The sequence below is a fragment of the Bos grunniens genome, chromosome 17 (genome assembly GCF_055505025.1).
Source record: "Bos grunniens cultivar Pamir isolate PY7600 chromosome 17, Bosgru_T2T1.0, whole genome shotgun sequence".
NCBI classification, from domain to species: domain Eukaryota; kingdom Metazoa; phylum Chordata; class Mammalia; order Artiodactyla; family Bovidae; genus Bos; species Bos grunniens.
Window position 1 is genome coordinate 72,280,767 of NC_141181.1, and position 18,718 is coordinate 72,299,484.

Below are 18,718 nucleotides of genomic sequence, written 5' to 3' on the forward strand. Positions count from 1 at the left end.
GGGTCCCGGCGGGACGCCGTCCGGCCTCAGAGGGACGTCGGTCTTGGAGGGCCAGTAGCCTCTGCACCCAGGGACGCGTGTGCGCAGGCAGCGTGACTCAGTGTGGGTGCAGCGCCCGGCCTGCACCTGCCCGCAGCTCGCCTCCCCCAGCCTCCTGTCCCTGCACACAGGCTGGAGGCCAGGCCTTTCTCCAGTAGCAAAGAAAAGAGAAAAGCTCTTTTCCTTTGAAGTTTTGCCTAGGATTGAACTTGAAGGAACGTGAGGTCTGATTTAGGAATGCCCGTCGCCTGGGGGTGCATGCCTCTTAGCAGCAGCAGGAGGTGGAGGTTAAAGACAATGCTGGGGGCTCTCAACACTGCAGACAGAGGTCCCGGAGTCCTGAGGCAGACGGCCACTATAGGGAGGGGCGGGGGCAGGCCCTGGGGCTGCTGGGGCTCAGCAGGCGTCCCATGCTCCCCTGTCGCTATTCCGCTATTCCGGGAAATGTGCTGTTGGTAGAAATTAGGGTTAGGGTTAGGACTTAAAAAAGATCCTGCTGCTTTTCACACTTCGCTTTATGGACGTGAAAAACGCCCTTCATTGTGTGGAGTTTCTCTTCACGTCCAACGTGGTTTACTGCTTGGATGGACTCCTCGTTGAAGGTGGGGAGCAGGGGCAGAGCCCAGGAGGGAACATGTTTCCAGGGCCCTGCGCTTCACACACACCTGTCAGCCGGAACCTGGAAGGAGGGGGCTGCAGCCACAGGGCAGGAAGTAACCAGGGCCACAGCAAGCTTGGAGCTGACCCAAGAGCGGTAATACGCGCAGCCTCTGCTCGTGACCCTGCAGAGTGGGGCCATGCTTTCGGACCAGGCCGGGTTTTACGGGCAGACTTGAGCCTGAATCCTGGCTCCCTGTGCAGCCTCTGCAGAGTGCGCCGCCTTCCTGAGTCTGGTCTCTGCCGTCAGACACTCAGGTGAAGCAGGCTCCCCTGAGCGCATGGCTCCCTCAGCTCCCCCGTCTAGTGGGTCTTGACTTAAACAGGGAGTGCGCAGTCTGTTCGGTGACTGCTCCTTTGGCTTCTCACCTCTGCAAAACCTTTCTCTCTGTAGCTCTGGATCTACTGGACAAAATGTTGACGTTCAACCCTCACAAGAGGATCGAGGTGGAGCAGGCTCTGGCCCATCCTTACCTGGAGCAGTACTACGACCCGAGCGATGAGGTGAGAGTCCGGCAGGGGCTGCCTGCCTGGGCGGAGGGGGAGCGCGCACGGATCCGTCAGCTCCCCCAGGAGCAGTGGAGGCCGCCTCCCTGTGGCAATAGGGCAGCAGCGGAGAACCAGAGACCCGGGCTCCCCTGCCCTGGGCGCCCGCGCAGCAGAAGAGCGGCACGCTAGGGCCCCACACTGCGAGCCCCCCGCAGGGAGAGCAACTGCGAGTTCCTCCTTTCCCCCCTTTCGGAGGCCAGAGCCGAGTTTGGGGTGTGTGTTTTCCTCCCCTTAAGACCTGGTGTGAGAACGGCAGGGATGAGGGCTGGGTGCCTGGTAACAGCACTGAGTGTGTGAGGAGAGTCTTTGATGTACATACACAGTGTCAACTTTCTGGTCATTTATATAGAGAGGGGATACTTTAAAAAAAAAAAAAAAAGTACCAGAAAATACAAGAAACTTCACTTTGTAGTCTGGTTACACAGACACCGTTATTGAAATTTTGGAGTATTTCCATCTCATTCTTACATTTTTGTATTTAAATTTAGAAAAAATAAAGCAGGGTTCATTCTGTTTAACACAAGCGTGGCCGTTTGCCACAATTCTCGTCGCCCGCGAGGCTTCGTGTTTCACCGCGAGGCTTCTTCATAGGAAGGCGCTGCTGTGTGTACCGGACGCGCGCGTGTGAGCATTGGGCAGCCAGCCGCAGCCCTCCCCGCCAGCGCAGCCCTGGCCACACCCCAGCGCCGTGCGGGGCCGCTGCCCGCTGTCGGGCCTGGGTGCATGGGGCACGCCGCACACCTCGGGGGGTGGGTGCTGCCGGCGGGAGCCCAGGGCCTGGGCTTGCAGCCTCCACCACAGCCCCTCGTCTCAAAGTTCTGCTTTCTCTTCAAGCCCGTCGCCGAAGCACCCTTCAAGTTTGACATGGAATTGGATGACTTGCCCAAGGAAAAGCTCAAAGAACTCATTTTTGAAGAGACTGCTAGATTCCAGCCGGGATACCGATCTTAAATTTGTCAGGTACCTGGAGCTTTAACCATAGAATAAGTCCTGGCCAAGGAGACAGGGTGGTGTTAATGTCATTAAAGAGGGGTTTTAGTATGGAAGCTTTGCAACCTGAGGTGTGGGGAACCATACAGCCGTGATGGTTGGGTTTTTTTAAAGTTCTCAAAAGAGGAAACACTGATCTCAATTTTAGAGAATCTGTGGAAGAGGAGAGAGTGCGGCTTGTGTCCGGACTCTAGGAGCGAGTGTGTCACAAGAATTAGGCTGGGGTTGAGGCCTCTGCTGGGAAACGCTTGGGGCGGTCCGGCTTGGACGTCGGACGGCTGGCTAGGGGCTCCGCACGGCTTCTCCGTGCCCCTCCCCTGTCCTGGGGGGGGCGGTGAACCCCGAGTCCTGCTCCCAGTGAGACTGCGTCTGTTGGCAGGGGGCGCGGGTTTGACCTGGAGTATGATGTCCTCAAGTGAGACAGGACATTAGAGGGGCGCTGGGGCCTCCGGGAGGCCTGGTAAGCCCTCGGGGCTGCCTCTCAGGGCTCGGGGTGACAGGGGGGCCCTTCCTGCCCTTCCCAGTCCAGCCTGCCAGCCTTACCTTCCGGCCAGCCCGTGGCTGTGCTGGTCACGCTTGGGCAGAGAAAACTGGGGCATTTAAGGCAGCGCTGGCTGCGCCCATGTGATGATTCTGGCCCACCTGCCTGTCCAGCGTGGGGGCGGGTGTGCTGAGAAGAGGGGCAGCAGCGTCCACTTACTGGGCATTTACAAGACGTGTGCATCCCAGGGTGGACCGCCGGTTAGTAAACGGCACCCCGCCTGCACACCGCAGCTGGAGAAGCCTGCGTGCCACAGCCAAAAATACACAGAGACCAACGGGGAAAGTGAGCGGCCTCTGGGAGGCTTCCCCGTGGGCCACGCCTCAGATGTGGGCGCCGCCTCGACCGCGGGTTGGGAAGCAGATCCCCCCACGTGCCGTCAGTTGTGACCAAAGAAGGGCATCCAGGAGTGTGGTGCCGGCCCGGCCGTGGGGTGGGCGCCCGGGCGGGGGCATCTGCGGGTGGGGCCCCGGGGCTGGGGGCGAGCCCTGTCCCAGGGGGCGGTTCCAGGAAGGCGGGCTTTGCTGCAGTGGTGGTCTCTGTTTTCGCGCTTTTCTGTCCTCCTGCCGCTGCCGTTTCCGTGCGGCGCGTCCGTGGCTCACGGAGGGTCTGTCTGTCTCCCCACAGGACACGGGCCGAGCACAGCACGCAGACCCCGCGGCTCTCCTGCAGCTCCCGACCCGCCCGTCCCCTCCCGTCTGCGTGTCCACCTGACTCTTCTGAGCCGTCGGAGGGGCGGCTCCTGGTGGTTGTGGCTTCTGTGCTTTCAAAGAACTCCCTCCTGCCAGAGCGCTGTTCTGGCCCCGTGCGCGTCGCCTCCGGTGGCCTGCGGCTGTGCGTCCCTCAGGGCTCCTCCCGCCCACCTTGCTTCAGTCACTAGCCGCCTTCTGCTCTGAGAGACGCAGTGGCCCCTCCCCTCCTGAGTCCTGCCCCGGTGCCCTGCCGGTCGCGTCCCCTGGGCGCTTTACGGCAGCGACCGCCCCCTTGCACTCCCGCCGCCTCACGTCATGCGGATCCCTTACGGGCACAGGTGTGGCTTGTAGAGCACTGTCTCTTCTCTAAACGGGAGGAGGCCCACGTCGGGCAGCTCACCTGCCCCGTCGGGGGCACAGCCCTCGCAGGACGCGTCCCACGCAGCCCTGCCTGCTTGCGGGACTCCCGCCAGCAGAGGCGGCTCCCCGGGATCGGGTGAGGGGCGCAGGCCGCGGGGCGCCTGCCCGATGCCTGAGGGCCAGGCGGGGGCACATGCGTCCTCCGGGAGCGCCTGTTGTACACTTCTTCCCTCCTGCAGCATGTCAGCATCTCAAGTTCATCCTCCACCCCCGGTGTGACGGTGTGTGCTAAAGCCCAGTGAGCCTTGGCTGAGCGCCGCCCTGCGCCAGGGCCCAGTCACGCGTGGGGCGCCCGAAGAAGCCCGCCCGCCCCCGGCCCTGGCACCGGCTGCCCTGCCGCGTGGCGCGGCCTCCTGCCCCTGAGCTCTGCGCGCAGCACTCTGCCTGTCCAGCCGTCACTGTCCCCTCGCATGACTGTTACAGCTTCTGTGCGGAGATGAGTCCACGTGCCACGCACCTGTGGTTGAAACGAGACTCTGTTGTTACCTCTGAGTTGTGTTCCACGGAAAATGCTCTCCAGCAGATCACTTAGGAAAAGTTCCTCAGTTCTCAGCTTTTCATTTCTCAGCTGTCCTTTCTTTCTTGTTTGGATTTTGACAGCAGTGGAGAGTGGGTTATATAAAGACTGCCTGCTAACACGAACGGAAATGCGCTTGTCATTCCTGAAAATAAACGGGCGTCCTCTATCTCCTGCTCACATTAAGATTCAGTGTCGATTTCCTCTGGATCGTGGGGTCCGAACCAACAGTCAGGTCAGGCTGTGCTTAGACCAGGAAGCCCAGCGGGCCCGCTCCCTGCTGGGCGCTGCCCGAACACCTGGGTTTGTGTAAGGCCATGTAGACAGCGTTGTGGAGGGGTTTTTTCCTCCACACGGCAGAGCATCAGTTCTGACATGCTCCTCAGATCACAGGTCTGCGGTGTTCTGTCAGACTCTGATGACACAGCCCAGAAGTCGCAAGTTGGGTTCTTTGGTTCTTCCTAGAGGGTGGCCTGTGTCCTAGTCAAGCGCCAGGAAGGGCTTGCACCCTCGGGCCGGAGCGGGTGCTGGATTCCCCCGTCAGACCAGAACCACACCTGAGTGTCGGCCCCGAGAGCCGTGGCTTCACCTCCATGCACGGAGCTGTCCAGTGGAGGCCCGTGGGGCAGCGAGAGACGAGCGTTGCTGTCCCGGGTACATTTTACAAGGAGCGCTGGCGGGTTATTGCTCTTATTTCTCTGTGCTTACTACTAACATTCCAAAGTAGTGTTAGGAGGTTAACCTGCGGTTCGCTAACCAGACAGACAGCCACAGCCTTGGTTACTAACCCCTGGGGGCCGGGAGCTTCCCCGCCCCTCGCTGTCCACGGGTCTGGTGGGCAGGAACCACTAACCCTGTGTGGGAGTCCCTGTAGCCTTTCACTAACCACGCAAGCTTGGTTCAGCGGGTCAGGGAGCTGTCTGAACAAGACGCCTGTGGTGTGTGAGGCTCACCCTTTGGGTCTGCCTGTGTCTCTCAAAACGTGCACATTAGGTCACATGAATTCATGCTGGTGACCCTGACCACCGCTGCGACTGCTTCCTGCACATCAGCTTGGGGCCGATGGCTTTCTTGGTGTCTAAAATGTAAGCAAAAAATTCCTGTTGAAACATTCCAGTCTCTTGAGTGAGTATGAGACAAGACCCCTCACGAAGCAGCAGGTGGGCCTGCGAGGGCTCGAGACGGCCGCGTGCACGGGGGCGCAAGGCCCTCGCGTCTGGCTGCGTGACTTCTGCTGCTGCGGCCGCGTGTGGGGGGCCCGGGGTCGGTCTGTCCCCGCGTCAGGTGGGGGCACAGCCTGCGACACGCATGTGCCAGTGACGTGCGACACGCGTGTGCCAGTGACGTGCAGACAGTGCCGAGGAGACTGGCCTTCGGTTGCTTAGGTGTCGATACGGTTTTAAATTGGCGACTCTTCTGCAGTGCGTGACGGTGTGTTAACACGTACGTACGCACACACGCTTTAGGCCCTTCCACGATACTTTTATATTTGTAAGTCAATGTTTTGGACAATCCCAAGTTTTTAAGGGAAATATTTTTGTAAATGTGGTGGTTTTGAAAATCTGAGCAGTCCTTCTGCTTACACGTTTTAAAGCATCTGTGCTTTAAAATTGTGCTGGTGTCTGAAGTGACCCTCTTAGCGCAGACGAGAGGCGTGTCCAGCAGAGGGAACCCAGGGCCTCTGCGTGGCGTCCACCTGGCGTCGCGGGTCAGAGGCGGGAAGCCCGGGGCTGTTCCGGCCTGCGCCGGCTCCCCTGGAGCGCGTGGCCGTCCCTGCGTGCGTCCTCCGCGTAGAGCAGTTGAGAAAGGTTCAGAGCTGCTTCCTGTCTGCTTTGTACTGTTGGTGCCTTCTTGGTATTGTACCCCAAAATCCTGCATAGATTACTTAGTATAATGGTAAGTTAAAAACAAATGTTAAAGGAAGATTTTATTAAGAATCTGAATGTTTATTCATTATATTGTTACAACTTAACCTTTATTTGTGGTATTTGTGATTTGGTTAATCTGTATAAAAATTGTAAGTAGAAAGGTTTATATTTCATCTTAATTCTTTTGATGCTGTAAACGTACTTTCTAAAAGATGTATTATTTGAATGTTTATGGCACCTGACTTTAAAAAAACAAAAAAATTAGAATCATTAAATTGTGTCCGTGTTACCAGAAGTAGCACCGCGCATGTCTCGTTACCTGGAATCCCCACGTGAAGATGGGGTGCCGTCTGGCCCTTGCCCATCTGACTGCTCCTGGTGGCGGCGGTGGAGTGCTGGCCGGAGCCCCGAAAGCCCCGGGGCTTAGCGTCCGGCGGACCCGCGGACCTCTGGCCGTGGGGGACGACGCCCGGCCCCGGCCTCTCCCCGCGTCTGCTTCAGCGTCAGCAGCCGCCTCTCTCAGACCAGAGTAAAGCCCGGGTGGGACGGTGGGCTGTGCGGCTCCGGGGTCTGCAGGGCGTCGCGCAGCGGCCTGTGGACAGCGGCGGGCCAAGGGGCCTGGGATGGCGCCTCACCCGCTCGAGGGGGCCTCCGAGCAAGAGGCAGGCCTTCCTCTGTGCTGTGAACCTCACCGTGGTGTCTGCTGAGCAGACCTGCCTTTCGTCCATCTGGGAGGCAACCACGTCCTCTGGGGAAGTGAGCGGACCCCGCCTCAGCAGGGCGTGTCTGGCGGGTGTGAGGCGCCGTGTTGCACAGGCTGTGCCTGCAGAGGTGGACGCGCTTTGCTGTCCTCATCCTTCAGAAGGCAGTCAGGTGGCCCTGCTCGGAGTGGACACGGGAGCCTGATGACCCCAACCTCCCCACCGGAGTCCCGACGGGCCCCCGTGTCAGCAGCAGCGCGGCCCGTCTGGCCAGCAGTGTGGGCCCCTGCTCGGCTGGCCCGGGCCCCTCTGTTGAGTCAGAACTGGAGCGTCCAGGGCTGACTGTGACCGTGGAGGGGCGCTGGGACAGAGGGGCAGCCGGGGCCGGTCAGAGAGGCCACGTCCAGACCAGCGCCAAGGGCAGCTAAGGACCCCGTCGTGTTCTGGATGGGTGGTGGCTCCCGCGACGTCTGTCCCAGTGAGGCGCCCGCCTGGTGAGGAGGGTCGGTCCCGGGGGCCTGTGCCGGAGCCAGCCTGCAGGGCCAGGCTATCAGCCGGCGCCCCTGAGCCGGGCAGGTCGGGGACGGGAGGGGCAGCCGACCAACGGCCCCCGAGGCAGCCAGGTGTGGCCGCGGCTGAGCCAGCAGGGTCAGGGGTTGGGGGAGGCAAGCGGGGTCTGACGCCCGGCTGGCTGACCTGCGGTGGGGGGGCAGCCCGTCCCCTGAGCGCAGACCGCCCTGGAAGAGTCTGGGCCAGCGGCCCTCCCGCTCCCAGCCCTGAAGCTGATGGGCGTGTCTGCTCGCAGAGGCCTGGGGCCTGGTTGGAGCCAGACCCTGCTGGCTGCAGAGGGAGGGGGCTTCCAGGCGGAAAAAGCCAAGAGGACCTGTGTCCGGCAGCTCCGTGGCGCTTTCCGAGTCTGCATGGGGCCACGAGCACGCAGATGTGAGTGCCGACCGGTGAGAAGATCGTCATTCTCACCTGAAAGCAGCTGTTTCCCGGTGGGTGGCCCTCACTCGCTTCACAAGGGCCTCGAGAGCCACCCCGTGCTGTGGGTGCGGAATCAAGGCAGGAGCCCCTCACTGCAGGATTGAAGCCGTCGGGGGACGTCCCTGTGGTCCGGCGGCTGAGACTGCCCTCCCAGTGCAGGGGCCCAGGTTCGATCCCCGGTCAGGAAACTGGATCCCACGTGCCGCAACGAAAACCCAGCGTAGCCAAATAAAACAGTTTTTAAAAATTAAAGCGTCTGTAATCACTGCGTCCGGGTGAGTGATTTCTGTCTCCTCCTCCTTCACTTCGTTTCTTAATTTCTTTCAACGTGCAAGCCTGGCGAGTTCTGAGCACACGGCCGCGTGTGCACACGGCCAGCGTCGAGGCGCTACCATGGACCAGCCGCAAGCGAGGCTTTGTCCCGACTCAGCTGGGGCCGGGCTGCGTCCGAGCACGGCTTCCCACCCTTCCCTGCTGTGGCCGCTGGCTTGGAAAGAGGTGTTGGGGCTCAGGGTAAGGGGAGCCAGCACCCTCTTTGCACTGAGCCCCGAGGGTAGCCAGCCGGGTATCAGCCATGGGAGCGCTGGGGGGCCACAGAGGGCACACGCTGGGCTGGGGCCCAGGGCACAGCTCTCAGGCCCAGGTGCTGGGGGCGGGTGGGGGCAGTCTGCAGACCGGCTGCTCAGGCGCACGCAAGCCCACCCTCAGCGAGGTTCGTTACTTTCTCAGAGCAGAGAACACGACCTCCCTGCTGGAGTGTTCCCGGACCATGAGTGTTGAGGGCTGGCTGACTGGGGGCCGGGGCACGGGGTGTCCCCAGGGAGCAGGAGGACTCAGGTGACACCCACAGGGGGCACCCGCTATGGGGACCCCTGGGCGCAGGCCAGGGAGGCCGTGCTGACCTTCGCTGAAGAACTGGGGGTCTGGGTCACTGTGAAAGCCTCTGCTACGCTCGTGCGTCCACGCTGCCGGAGTTTGCCAGCGTCTGTCACCAGCGCCCTTCCTCCTGTGCACTGAGCTCGGCTCACCTGCAGAGGAAGCGGGCGGGCAGCCTGGGGTGCCACCCATTCCCTCCTGCAGAGTCTGCTGCTCCTTCCCCAGAGGAACCCAGATGGTCCTTGGGGCCGAGGGGAGAGCAGATGCCGCAGAAAGAGCGAAGAAATGGCCCGAGGACACCCGGGGCCCCCGGGTGGGTTGGCTGGGGTCACCCTCCTGTCGCAGGAATGTTGTTGAGACCTCGGGGAGGTCCAGGAGCAGGTGGAGGTGGCTGGGATGAGCTCGTCAGGACGGAGAACGGAGCGCCCAGCCTTGGTGCCGGCTGGCAAGGGTCTGTGGGGGCAGCTGCCTCGTCCGTGGACGTGTGTCTGCAGTTACGTGCTGGACCACGCAGGTGTCGGGAGCGAGTGACCATCATGCTGGCCCACCCTGGCCAGGAGGCACGGGGGACTCCAGATGGGTCCAGGGGGGCCCTGCCACCAGGTCATCCCCTGCAACAAGCAGCCGCTGATCAGCGCACACAGCACGTGGGGGTGAATTGAGGACGACAAGGCGGCTGATGCCGTGAGGGCCCTGCCTGTCTGCCCCCCCAAATGGGGCCGGCCCCCGCCCCGGGACTCCCCGCCTGCTGGGGGCCGCTCAGCTGCTCCAAAGGGAGGTGAGGTCCTAGAACAGCCCCAGGGCCTGGGGGGAGTCGAGCAGACCCCCATGGGGCATCACACCTGCTGGGTGATGTCGGGGGCCCTGTCCCTCAGGGCGGCCTGTGGGTGGTGGTGCGTGGGTTCCCCACCTTCCCCCACTGGCTGTGCGGGAGGGTTTCTGCTGCCCACCCCCAGCCCGGCCTGGTTTAAGAACTGCTGCCTTGAGAGTGGGAGCCCGCCTGCCCGCCCGCCCAGAGCCAGCGAGCAGGGTCTGCGGGCAGTGAGGTGGTGGGGAGAGGAGATGAGGTCTGAGCCCCCATCCCCGGGCAGAGGTGCTCAGGCCCTTGGGGACACACGGCCCCCCTGCCGTGTCGTCTGCCGTGCCGTCCGTGCCCTGCTGCTCGGTTCCGCCCCGAGGTGACAAGTGTCCCCACGCGCCTGGTTCCGGGGGCCTCAGGGCGGAGAGTCCGGGTCACGGGGGTCTCAAGCGAGGACACGGCCTTGCTGCCCACCGTGCTCCAGCCCCACCAGCCTACGGCCTCCTGTGGGCCTGGCTGCAGGGGGCTCAGGCCCCCCTTCGGGACAGCCCTGCCCACGGGTTGGCCTCGGGGTACCATCCAGTGTCCCCCTAGAGGCAGGCAGTCCTCCAGCGCTCGGGGCGCCCCTCAGAGTGCACTCGACAGGCCGTCAGGACGGGTCCTGCTCTGTGCTGTTCTGGCCACAGAATTGCTCAACCAGAAAGTGGGGCCTGGGGGCCCAGAGGCGGAGGCTGCCGTCCCAGCTCGGGGCAGTGAGGCCGCTGGTCAGTGAACAGACCCCTCATGCTCAACCGAAAGGCCCTGCACGCCCCAGCTAAGACCTGCTGCTGCTGCTGCTGCCGCCACTAAGTCGCTTCAGTTGTGCCCGACTCTGTGCAACCAAAGAGACGGCAACCCACCAGGCTCCCCCGTCCCTGGGATTCTTCAGGCAAGAACACTGGAGTGGGTTACCATTTCCTTCTCCAATGCATGAGAGTGAAAAGGGAAAGTGAAGTCGCTCAGTCGTGTCCGACTCTTCACGACCCCATGGACTGCAGCCCACCAGGCTCCTCCATCCATGGGGTTTTCCAGGCAAGAGTACTGGAGTGGGGTGCCATCGCCTTCTCTGAGCTAAGACCTGGCACAGCCAAATAATTTTTTTTTTTTAATTTATTAAAGTCGTCTGTAATTCCTATCCTTGTTTCTCTTCCGGTAAGAGACTTTGCTGTCTGTTTCCCTCTGGCTTCTTGCAAGGCTTCCTCTTTGCCTTTGCTTCCCTGAGTGTGGTGTACACCCGTGCGGGTGGTCTGGGGTACTGACCCGCCCCGCGCCGTCCGAGATGCTGCAGTTACAGTTGGTTTCCCGCCGTGAATTTTGGAATACTCTCAGCCATTATGACTTTAACCCTTTTCTCTGCTCCCTTCTCCTCTGGAATCCTCACTGTGAACACGTTGCACTTTTTTACAATCGTCCCACAGTTCTTGAACATTCTGCTGCTTCCCCGACTCTTTTTTTCTCTGTAGAAGTTTTATTTTGAGAAGCTTCTAGAAGCTTATCTTCAAGTTCAGTGACTCTTCACTGCGTGATGTCCATTCTGCAGGGGAGCCCCTCGGGGTCGCCCTCCGTCTCCGGTGGGTTTTTCTCCCCTAGAATTTTCCTTCAATTCTTGCTTAGTGTTTCCGTCTCTCTGCTTCTGACACTCACCTGTTCCTGCACATCGTCCACGTTTTCCATTAGAGACCGTAGCGTCCTAACCATCGGTGTGGTGAGTTCGCCGTCCCGCAGGGCCAGAACCTCTCCACGTCTCGGGCTGGTTCTGAGGCTTCCTTTGCTCGTCAGACTGTGTGTTTCCTTTTCTCCAGCACACAGGTAACCTTTTGCTGAAAGCCAGCGTAGTAGATCTGCTGGGAGGAGAACCGGGGTGGACTGACCTTTTAGTGAGGTTTTTACGTTTTGCAGCCTAGAAGTGAGGCTCCGCTTACCGTCTGCTCAGCTGTCAGTGTCAGAGGCTGAGCCGCCTTCCGGGGCCCCAGCCTTGTCCCCCGCCGCCCCTGGGTTCCCCTGGAGACTCCTGCTCGGGCGCAGCTGAGCCTTGCTGCTCTTTCGGCTGTGGTCGTCTGCAGACGCAGGACCCCATCGATGGGGCAGAAGACTCGGAGGAGAGGCGAATGTTTCCTGATCAGACGGCCAGGCCTCCGTCTCCTCGGGGGCCCGTGATCCTCACTGGTGCTTCTTGGGGCTGCTCGGCCCCGTCAGTGAGGCCGCAAGGCTGGGGGACCACCGTCGGGTCTGCCCGTCGTGTGTGTGGGGTAGAGCTCGGAGAAGGTCCTCTCCCTCCCTTGCTGGCTCTGCTTGTGGAGGACCATCCGAGCCTGTGTCACGGGGGGTACGCCCCCTGCCTAGTCACACACAAGGGGTTCTGCTCCCGTCTTCACTGTGAGAACCTGGTGGGCTTCTTGGAGGGAAAACTCATGCAAGTGTGGGGCCTGCCTAGACAGGGTCCCCCTGAGTGTTTAACTCAAACAAGTCTACTCAGCCTCCAGCGTTCCTTTGATGTCACCGTTGATGGGGTCCTGCCAGTCCCGGGTCCTGCTGGTGAGCAGTGATTCTCTCTTGTAGTTTGTGGGCTTGGGACTCTGCTGTGACCTCCACTCTCCAGTGGATCTGGGAGAAGTCACTGAGTTTCAGGACATTCAGCTTTTTTCTTATTGTGAGAGCAGATGATAGCTTCCAAGTTCTTTACATGTTGACGCTAAAACTGAGAGTCAGGAACTGAAGTGCGGGGTGCTGGCTTAGCAGTCGTTCAGTCGTGTCTGACCCTCTGCGACCCCATGGACCGCAGCACGCCAGGCCTCCCTGTCCATCAGCAACTCCCGGAGTTCACTCAGACTCACGTCCATCGAGTCGGTGATGCCATCCAGCCACCTCACCCTCTGTCGTCCCCTTCTCCTCCTGCCCCCAATCCCTCCTAGCATCAGGTTTTTTTCCAATGAGTCAGCTCTTCGCATCAGGTGGCTAAAGGATTGGCGTTTCTGCTTCAGCATCAGTCCTTCCAGTGAACACCCAGGGTTGATCTCCTTTAGGATGGACTGGTTGGATCTCCTTGCAGTCCAAGGGACTCTAAAGAGTCTCCTCCAACACCACAGTTCAAAAGCCTCAATTCTTCGGCGCTCAGCCATCGTTATGGTCCAACCCTCACATCCGTGCATGACTACTGGAAAAATGGCTGCAAAAAACTATTCAGTCCAGTATTTTGGACAAACTAGTGGGTTAGAGAGAAACATCTCCACACCCGACGGGAACACCGGCTCGTAAGGACCACCGTGCAGGTGACCCCACAGGAGCCGGGCACGCCTGCCACAAAGACCCTCAGAAACACAGACAGCTTGCCGCATTCTCGACCGACAGGTGGTTGAAGAACCTTGTCTGCTGAGTGAGGGGAGTACCCCGTGCCGTTAGCAAGTAGGGAGATGCGATTCGAACGAAGGTGGAGGGCTGCAAGCCCTGCTTCTAGGGGCTTTGTTGTTCGGGTCTGGTTCGTGTTAGCAAAAGCGAAGCGATAAAAGCCAAATGTGCGAAGCTGTGAGGCCGTGCTCGTGGGCTGTTGGTGAACACCCCAGGCAGCCTAACAGAGCCAGTCAGAGGATGTGTTCTAACTCCGGAATTCCGTGACTGGGTTTTTTTCTCGCTCCAGACAGTAATTCCAGGGAGAAGAGCCACATGGACAGAGGTGTTTGCCCAGCATTATGGTTTGCCGGTTTGTTTAACTTTTTTAACTTCTGGCCACACACAGTGCACGGCGCGTTGGGTCCAGCGACCCCAGTGCAGTGCAGACTGTTAACCATGGGACCGCCAGGGACGTCCCCTGTCGGCACGATCTGTAAGAACAGACGGTCAGTAGGGAACGACCTCAGGAACTCAGTAAGTGGTGGCAGCGGCGGCGGCGTATCCTCACCCACCTCCCCTGTGCTCTGAGCACCCTGCCCGCCCCCAGGCCCCACCCCCCGTGATAGGCAAGGCCCAGCTGCACTTGGGACTCCAGGGCGCCCTGTCCAGTGCCCTGGGGCCATGCTACCTCTTCTCTCGTCCCCTTGCCAGGATGTTCCTGCATGGCAGCTGCATGCCTTGCTCGTTCAGGTCCGGCTGCCTCCTCCCTCAGACTCTGGCACAAAGAAAGGCTCTGATAAGGCCTGATGCACAACATACAGACCCTGGAACAGCCGCACCGCAGTCCGCCGGAGCCGGTTCAAATGCAGCGTTTCTGGGATAAGATGGCAGACAGGGTGGAAGTGTCTTTCCCCACAGTCCAACATTCAGATGCGGGACCTCAGACCCCACCTCAGACACACTGCTTGTCAGCAAACATTTTAAACAAATTCTCAGCCAGAGACTTTAGATTTTGAGCAGCTCTGTATATTGGCCGTATAGTTATTCTCAAAATATGAGTTCCCATTATTCACTCCCCTCTCCAGTTAAAGCACACCTTCTCTTTCCCTCCCGCACTGTGGGGTGCTGGTCTTCACCGCCTCTCAAACCTTCATCTGCCCCGAGAAGGGAGGGACCCCCGCAGCAGCTGGCCCGCTCCAAGGCCAGCAGGGCGCCATGGCAACCGCTCCCGTCAGTAACTCAATTTCATCTCCGCTTTTACATCTTTGTCCCCTCAGTCCTGAAGCAGGGAGCTTTTTTAATCTGGAAAGTACGCAAGATGGCTCCTGGTTGCTATGCCAACAGCAGCTACTTCTAACGGGCTTGACTGTCACCCAGGAAGCCATCAGCCGCTCAGACTGTAGACCTCAAGGCACCACAGCTTCATCCCTCGCCTGGCCGAGGGCGCCAGCCTCCAAGACCCCTGCAGGCTGCTGTCAGGGGGGCCTTTTGGAGGACAGCTCTTGGTCTCTGTCCCTAAAGCCCAGGCTGTTTGCTTGCCACGCTCGCCAAACAAAGCCCTGCAGACCAGGCAGCTTCAGCAGTAGGCTCCTGTGTGGAGGCGCAGAGGCCAGCTTCACAGGCTGGAGGCTGGGAGTGCAAGGTCAAGGTGTCAGCTGGTTTGGTTGCTCCTGAGGCCTTTCCTTGGCTTGTGGGTGGCCACCGTCCTCCGTGTTCCTGTGATCACCTTTGTGTCTTCAAGTCCTTATGAAGGACGCCAATCAGCCTGTGTGAGAACCACCCCCTAAAGTCCCCTTTTAACCTACTCTCTGCTAAGGACCCCCCTCCACGCACCCACTTTTGGGACAGAGCTCAGCCTGTGAACACCCACCTGACTGAGCCCTTGCTTGCACTGTGACCACTCCCAGGAGACTGGCAAACCTGAGGGTCATCCGTTCTGCAGACCCCAAGCCTGCAGTTGGCGTCAGGAATCCCGTCCCGAGGCCCAGCTGGTTCTGAGCTCTTGGGGGCGGAAGCAGGAAGTTTGGGGAGCCAGGGGTCAGCCGCTGCAGGGACTCTGGCTTTCAGTCAGCGCGAGGCAGAATGCTCCTGGCGGCTTCCAGAGGCGGCTGATCTGGGGAAGGTTCTCGAAGCATCGGTCTGCAGAGAACAGAATCGAGGAGGCAGAGCCTGAGCCCGAGGCCACGGGGGCCGGGGCGGTGATGCAGGCGAGAGAGGGGAGCCCTGGGCCTGTGTGACGGGGAGTGAGGAGGTGTGGGGCTCAGGGGCCCGGGGCGGCGCTGGGACAGACGGCATCTTCTGCTGAGGGGTGGAGAGGCGGCTGCTTGATGGAGGGTCTGCGGAGCTGGAGGTCTCATGAACTTCCTGGGGGGCGGGACACGTGGTAAGGAGAGCAGCTGGACGTGAGCCTGGACTGTGAGGCTGAGGGGCCGGAAGTCAGGGGGAGCTGGGGACACTGAGCCAGAGACAGGGAGGCTGGAGCCTGGGACCAAGTGAGAACATGTTCAGGAAGGTGACCGTCCAGTCAGACAAGGCTGAGCCCTGAGCCAGGTTTGGTGAGAGGGGTGGGACGATGGGAGCCTCGGAATGGGAGGGGCTGCCCGCTCTGCAGGGTTGGGGGGACGCGCACTGATAGTAATGGGGGGATGACCGTGGGCCCACCCAGCGATGAGGCGAAGACAACGCAGCAGACAGGATGTGCGCACAGGCAGACGCACGTGGCCCGGTGGTGGGGGCGGACGGGGAGTGGGCTGAGAGCAGGACGGGCCAGGGAGGAGCGCCGTCGGGAAGGGGGCCTGGGTGGGCACAGGCGGCGGGTGGCGGGGGCAGGGCTCCAGGAGGCCCAGCGCCCCGAGCCCAGCGCCCCATCCACCCACGGGTGCGGCATGAGGCGGCAGCTGAGGGCGGGTAGGTGCGGGGACCACAGGGGCTGTGACAGCGGCCGTGGTGGGGACAAGAGAAGGGGCTGGGGGCAGGGCTGGCCGTCCAGGCAGGGGTGCGGCCCGTGGGCCGTGGCGGATGGCAGGCTCGGGAAACCACGTAGTCACGTGTGCGCTGTGGTTAAGAAAAATACGGATGGAAAATAGCCGGGCCTTGCACAAGAGTGCAGGCTGCACCCTGAGCCGCCCTGGTGTGTGGGGGCTGGGCCACCATGTGAAGTGTGTTTTCTACAATTTTTTTTACTGTAAAGTGCAGTAACGTAACATTTGCCATTTCAAGACCCTTCAGTGTTGCAATTCTGGGGTGTTAAGTGCACTCACAGTCTTGTGCAACTATCCCCTCGGTTTTTCATCCCAGGCGGAAACTCTGTGCCCATAAAGTGTAAGTTGTAGTGTGGTCCTAGGTAAAAACATGAAGGGCGCTGGGTCAGTGGCCAGCAGGGGGGTCCATGTCTCGGGTTACACAGAGGACAAGGCCCTTGCAGGAGAAGGGCCAGTGAGCTGGCATGCCAGGGTGCCGTGGACCTGCCGTGATTCATGCACACACAGCTTTCACTTCAATTCTAAGGAAAAGGTGTGTCTCAAGGAGGAAGCCAGGAAGTAAAATGAAGAGACAAACCGCAGATCTGGTGCTAAATTTTTCATGGAATGAAAAGGTCTGAAGAAACAGTGCAGAAAAACTCAAGGGGCCCAAGCAGCACTCCTGGCCGGATATTTGTTAAGTTTAATATTGAGAAGCCAGTAAAAATATCTATTAAAGAAAAACCCGCAATGGGAGAAAACAAAGAACTGCAGTGACCTAAAAAAAATAAGCTACAAAATTATATCACCTTCGGCTCACACCAAAAGCAGGATTCTCTTTCAACAGAGGACTGGCAACAGTGAAAAGGCCCACAGCCTAATATTTAAGACGCAGAAGCTTGAGAATTCACAAGAAACTCCTTCCAAATGGATGGAGACCTGAAACATCTAATAGCTCATGAAAAGATGTGAGAACTGTCTTCAGGACACTCTCGCACTGGGGTCTGTGGGAGCAGGGAGCAGGGCAGTGGCGGCCAATGCGCTCCACCACCGGGCGGGGCCTTGTTGGACACATTGTATCTCAGGGAGGAAACCAGAGCCAGGCCCCACCAGCTGAACAGCCAAGCGGGCTATGCTGCCCTTAGTCACTCAGTGTCTGAGTCTGCGACCCCCTGGACTGCAGCACGCCAGGCCTCCCTGTCCTCCTCTCCCGGAGTTCACACTCACGTCCATCGAGTCGGTGATGCATCCAGCCATCTCCTCCTCTGCCGTCCCCTCCTCCTCCCGCCCCCAATCCCTCCCGCATCAGGGTCTTTTCCAAGGAGTTGGCTCTTCCCATCAGGAAGCCCTGCCCCCTGCTTTTCACAGACCCCAGGGCAAAGTATCCTGAAGGCAGTTCTGGCATCTTTTTGTGAGCTAGTAAGCTTTTCAGGTCTCCTTCCATTTCCAACAGGGTTTCTCGCGAATTTTCAAGATTCCTTTGATCAAGCTCTTCACAAAGTATTGGAGCTTCAGCTTCAGCATCGATCCTTCCAATGGATATTCAGGGTTGATTTCCTTTAGGATGGACTGGTTTGATCTCTTTGCTGTCCAAGGGGCTCTCAAGAGCCTTCTCCAGCACCACTGGAAAGCACAATTCTTCGGCACTCAGCCCTCTGTAAGGTCCAACTCTCACATCCATACACGATTACTGGAAAGACCAGAGCTTTGACTATACAGACCTTTGTCGGCAAAGTACTATCTGTGCTTTTTAATATGCTGTTTAGGTTTGTCATAGTTTTTCTTCCAAAAAGCAAGCATCTTTTAATTTCATGGCTGCAGCTACCATCTGCAGCAATTTGGGAGCCCAAGAAAACAGTCTGTCACTGTTTCCATTGTTTCCTCATCTATTTGCCATGAAGTGATGGGACCATATGCCATGATCTTTGCTTTTTTAATGTTGAGTTTAAAGTCAGCTTTTTCACTCTCCTCTTTCACTTTCATCAAGAGGCTTTTCAGTTCCTCTTCACTTTCTGCCATAAGGGTGGTGTCATCTGCATATCTGAGGTTATTGATATCTCTTCCGGCAATCTTGATTCCAGCTTGTGCTTCATCCAGCCTGGCATTTCACATGATGTACACTGCATATAAGTTAAATAAGCAGGGTGACAATATACAGCCTTGACTTACCCCTTTCCCCGTTTGGAACCAGTCTGTTGTTCCATGTCCAGTTCTAACTGTTGCTTCCTGACCTGCATACAGATTTCTGAGGAGACAGGTCAGGTGGTCTGGTATTCCCATCTCTTGAAGAATTTTCCACAGTTTATTGTGATCCACACAGTCAAAGGCTTTGGCATAGTCAATAAAGCAGAAATAGATGTTTTTCTGGAACTCTCTTACTTTTTTGATAATCCAGCAGATGTTGGCAATTTGATCTCTGATTCCTCTGCCTCTTCTAAATCCAGCTTAAACATCTGGAAGTTCTTGGTTCACCTACTGCTGAAGCCTGGCTTGAGGGCTTTTGAGCATTACCTTACTAGCATGTGAGATGAGTGCAATTGTGCGGTAGTTTGAGCATTCTTTGGCATTGCCTTTCTTTGGGATTGGAATGAAAACTGACCTTTTCCAGTCCTGTGGCTGCAGCTGAGTTTTCCAAGTTTGCTGGCATATTGAGTGCAGCACTTTCACAGCATCATCTTTTAGGATTTGAAATAGCTCAACTGGAATTCCATCATCTCCACTAGCTTTGTTCGTAGTGATGCTTTCTAAGGCCCAGT

At 58.8% G+C, this 18,718-nt stretch overlaps 1 protein-coding gene across 2 annotated transcripts in view; it reads left to right on the forward strand.

Annotated features, from left to right (window-relative positions):
- Window positions 1-6,568, forward strand: part of MAPK1 (mitogen-activated protein kinase 1) — a 57,236-nt gene extending 50,668 nt beyond the window's left edge. For both annotated transcript variants that reach the window (XM_086349104.1, XM_086349103.1), the window contains exons 7-9: window positions 1,091-1,200; window positions 2,080-2,205; window positions 3,404-6,568. In XM_086349104.1, coding sequence (XP_086205230.1) covers window positions 1,091-1,200; window positions 2,080-2,196 — 227 coding nt within the window. In that variant the 3' untranslated portion in view covers window positions 2,197-2,205; window positions 3,404-6,568. The remainder of the gene's footprint in view (window positions 1-1,090; window positions 1,201-2,079; window positions 2,206-3,403) is intronic.
- The last annotated feature ends 12,150 nt before the right edge of the window (window positions 6,569-18,718 follow it).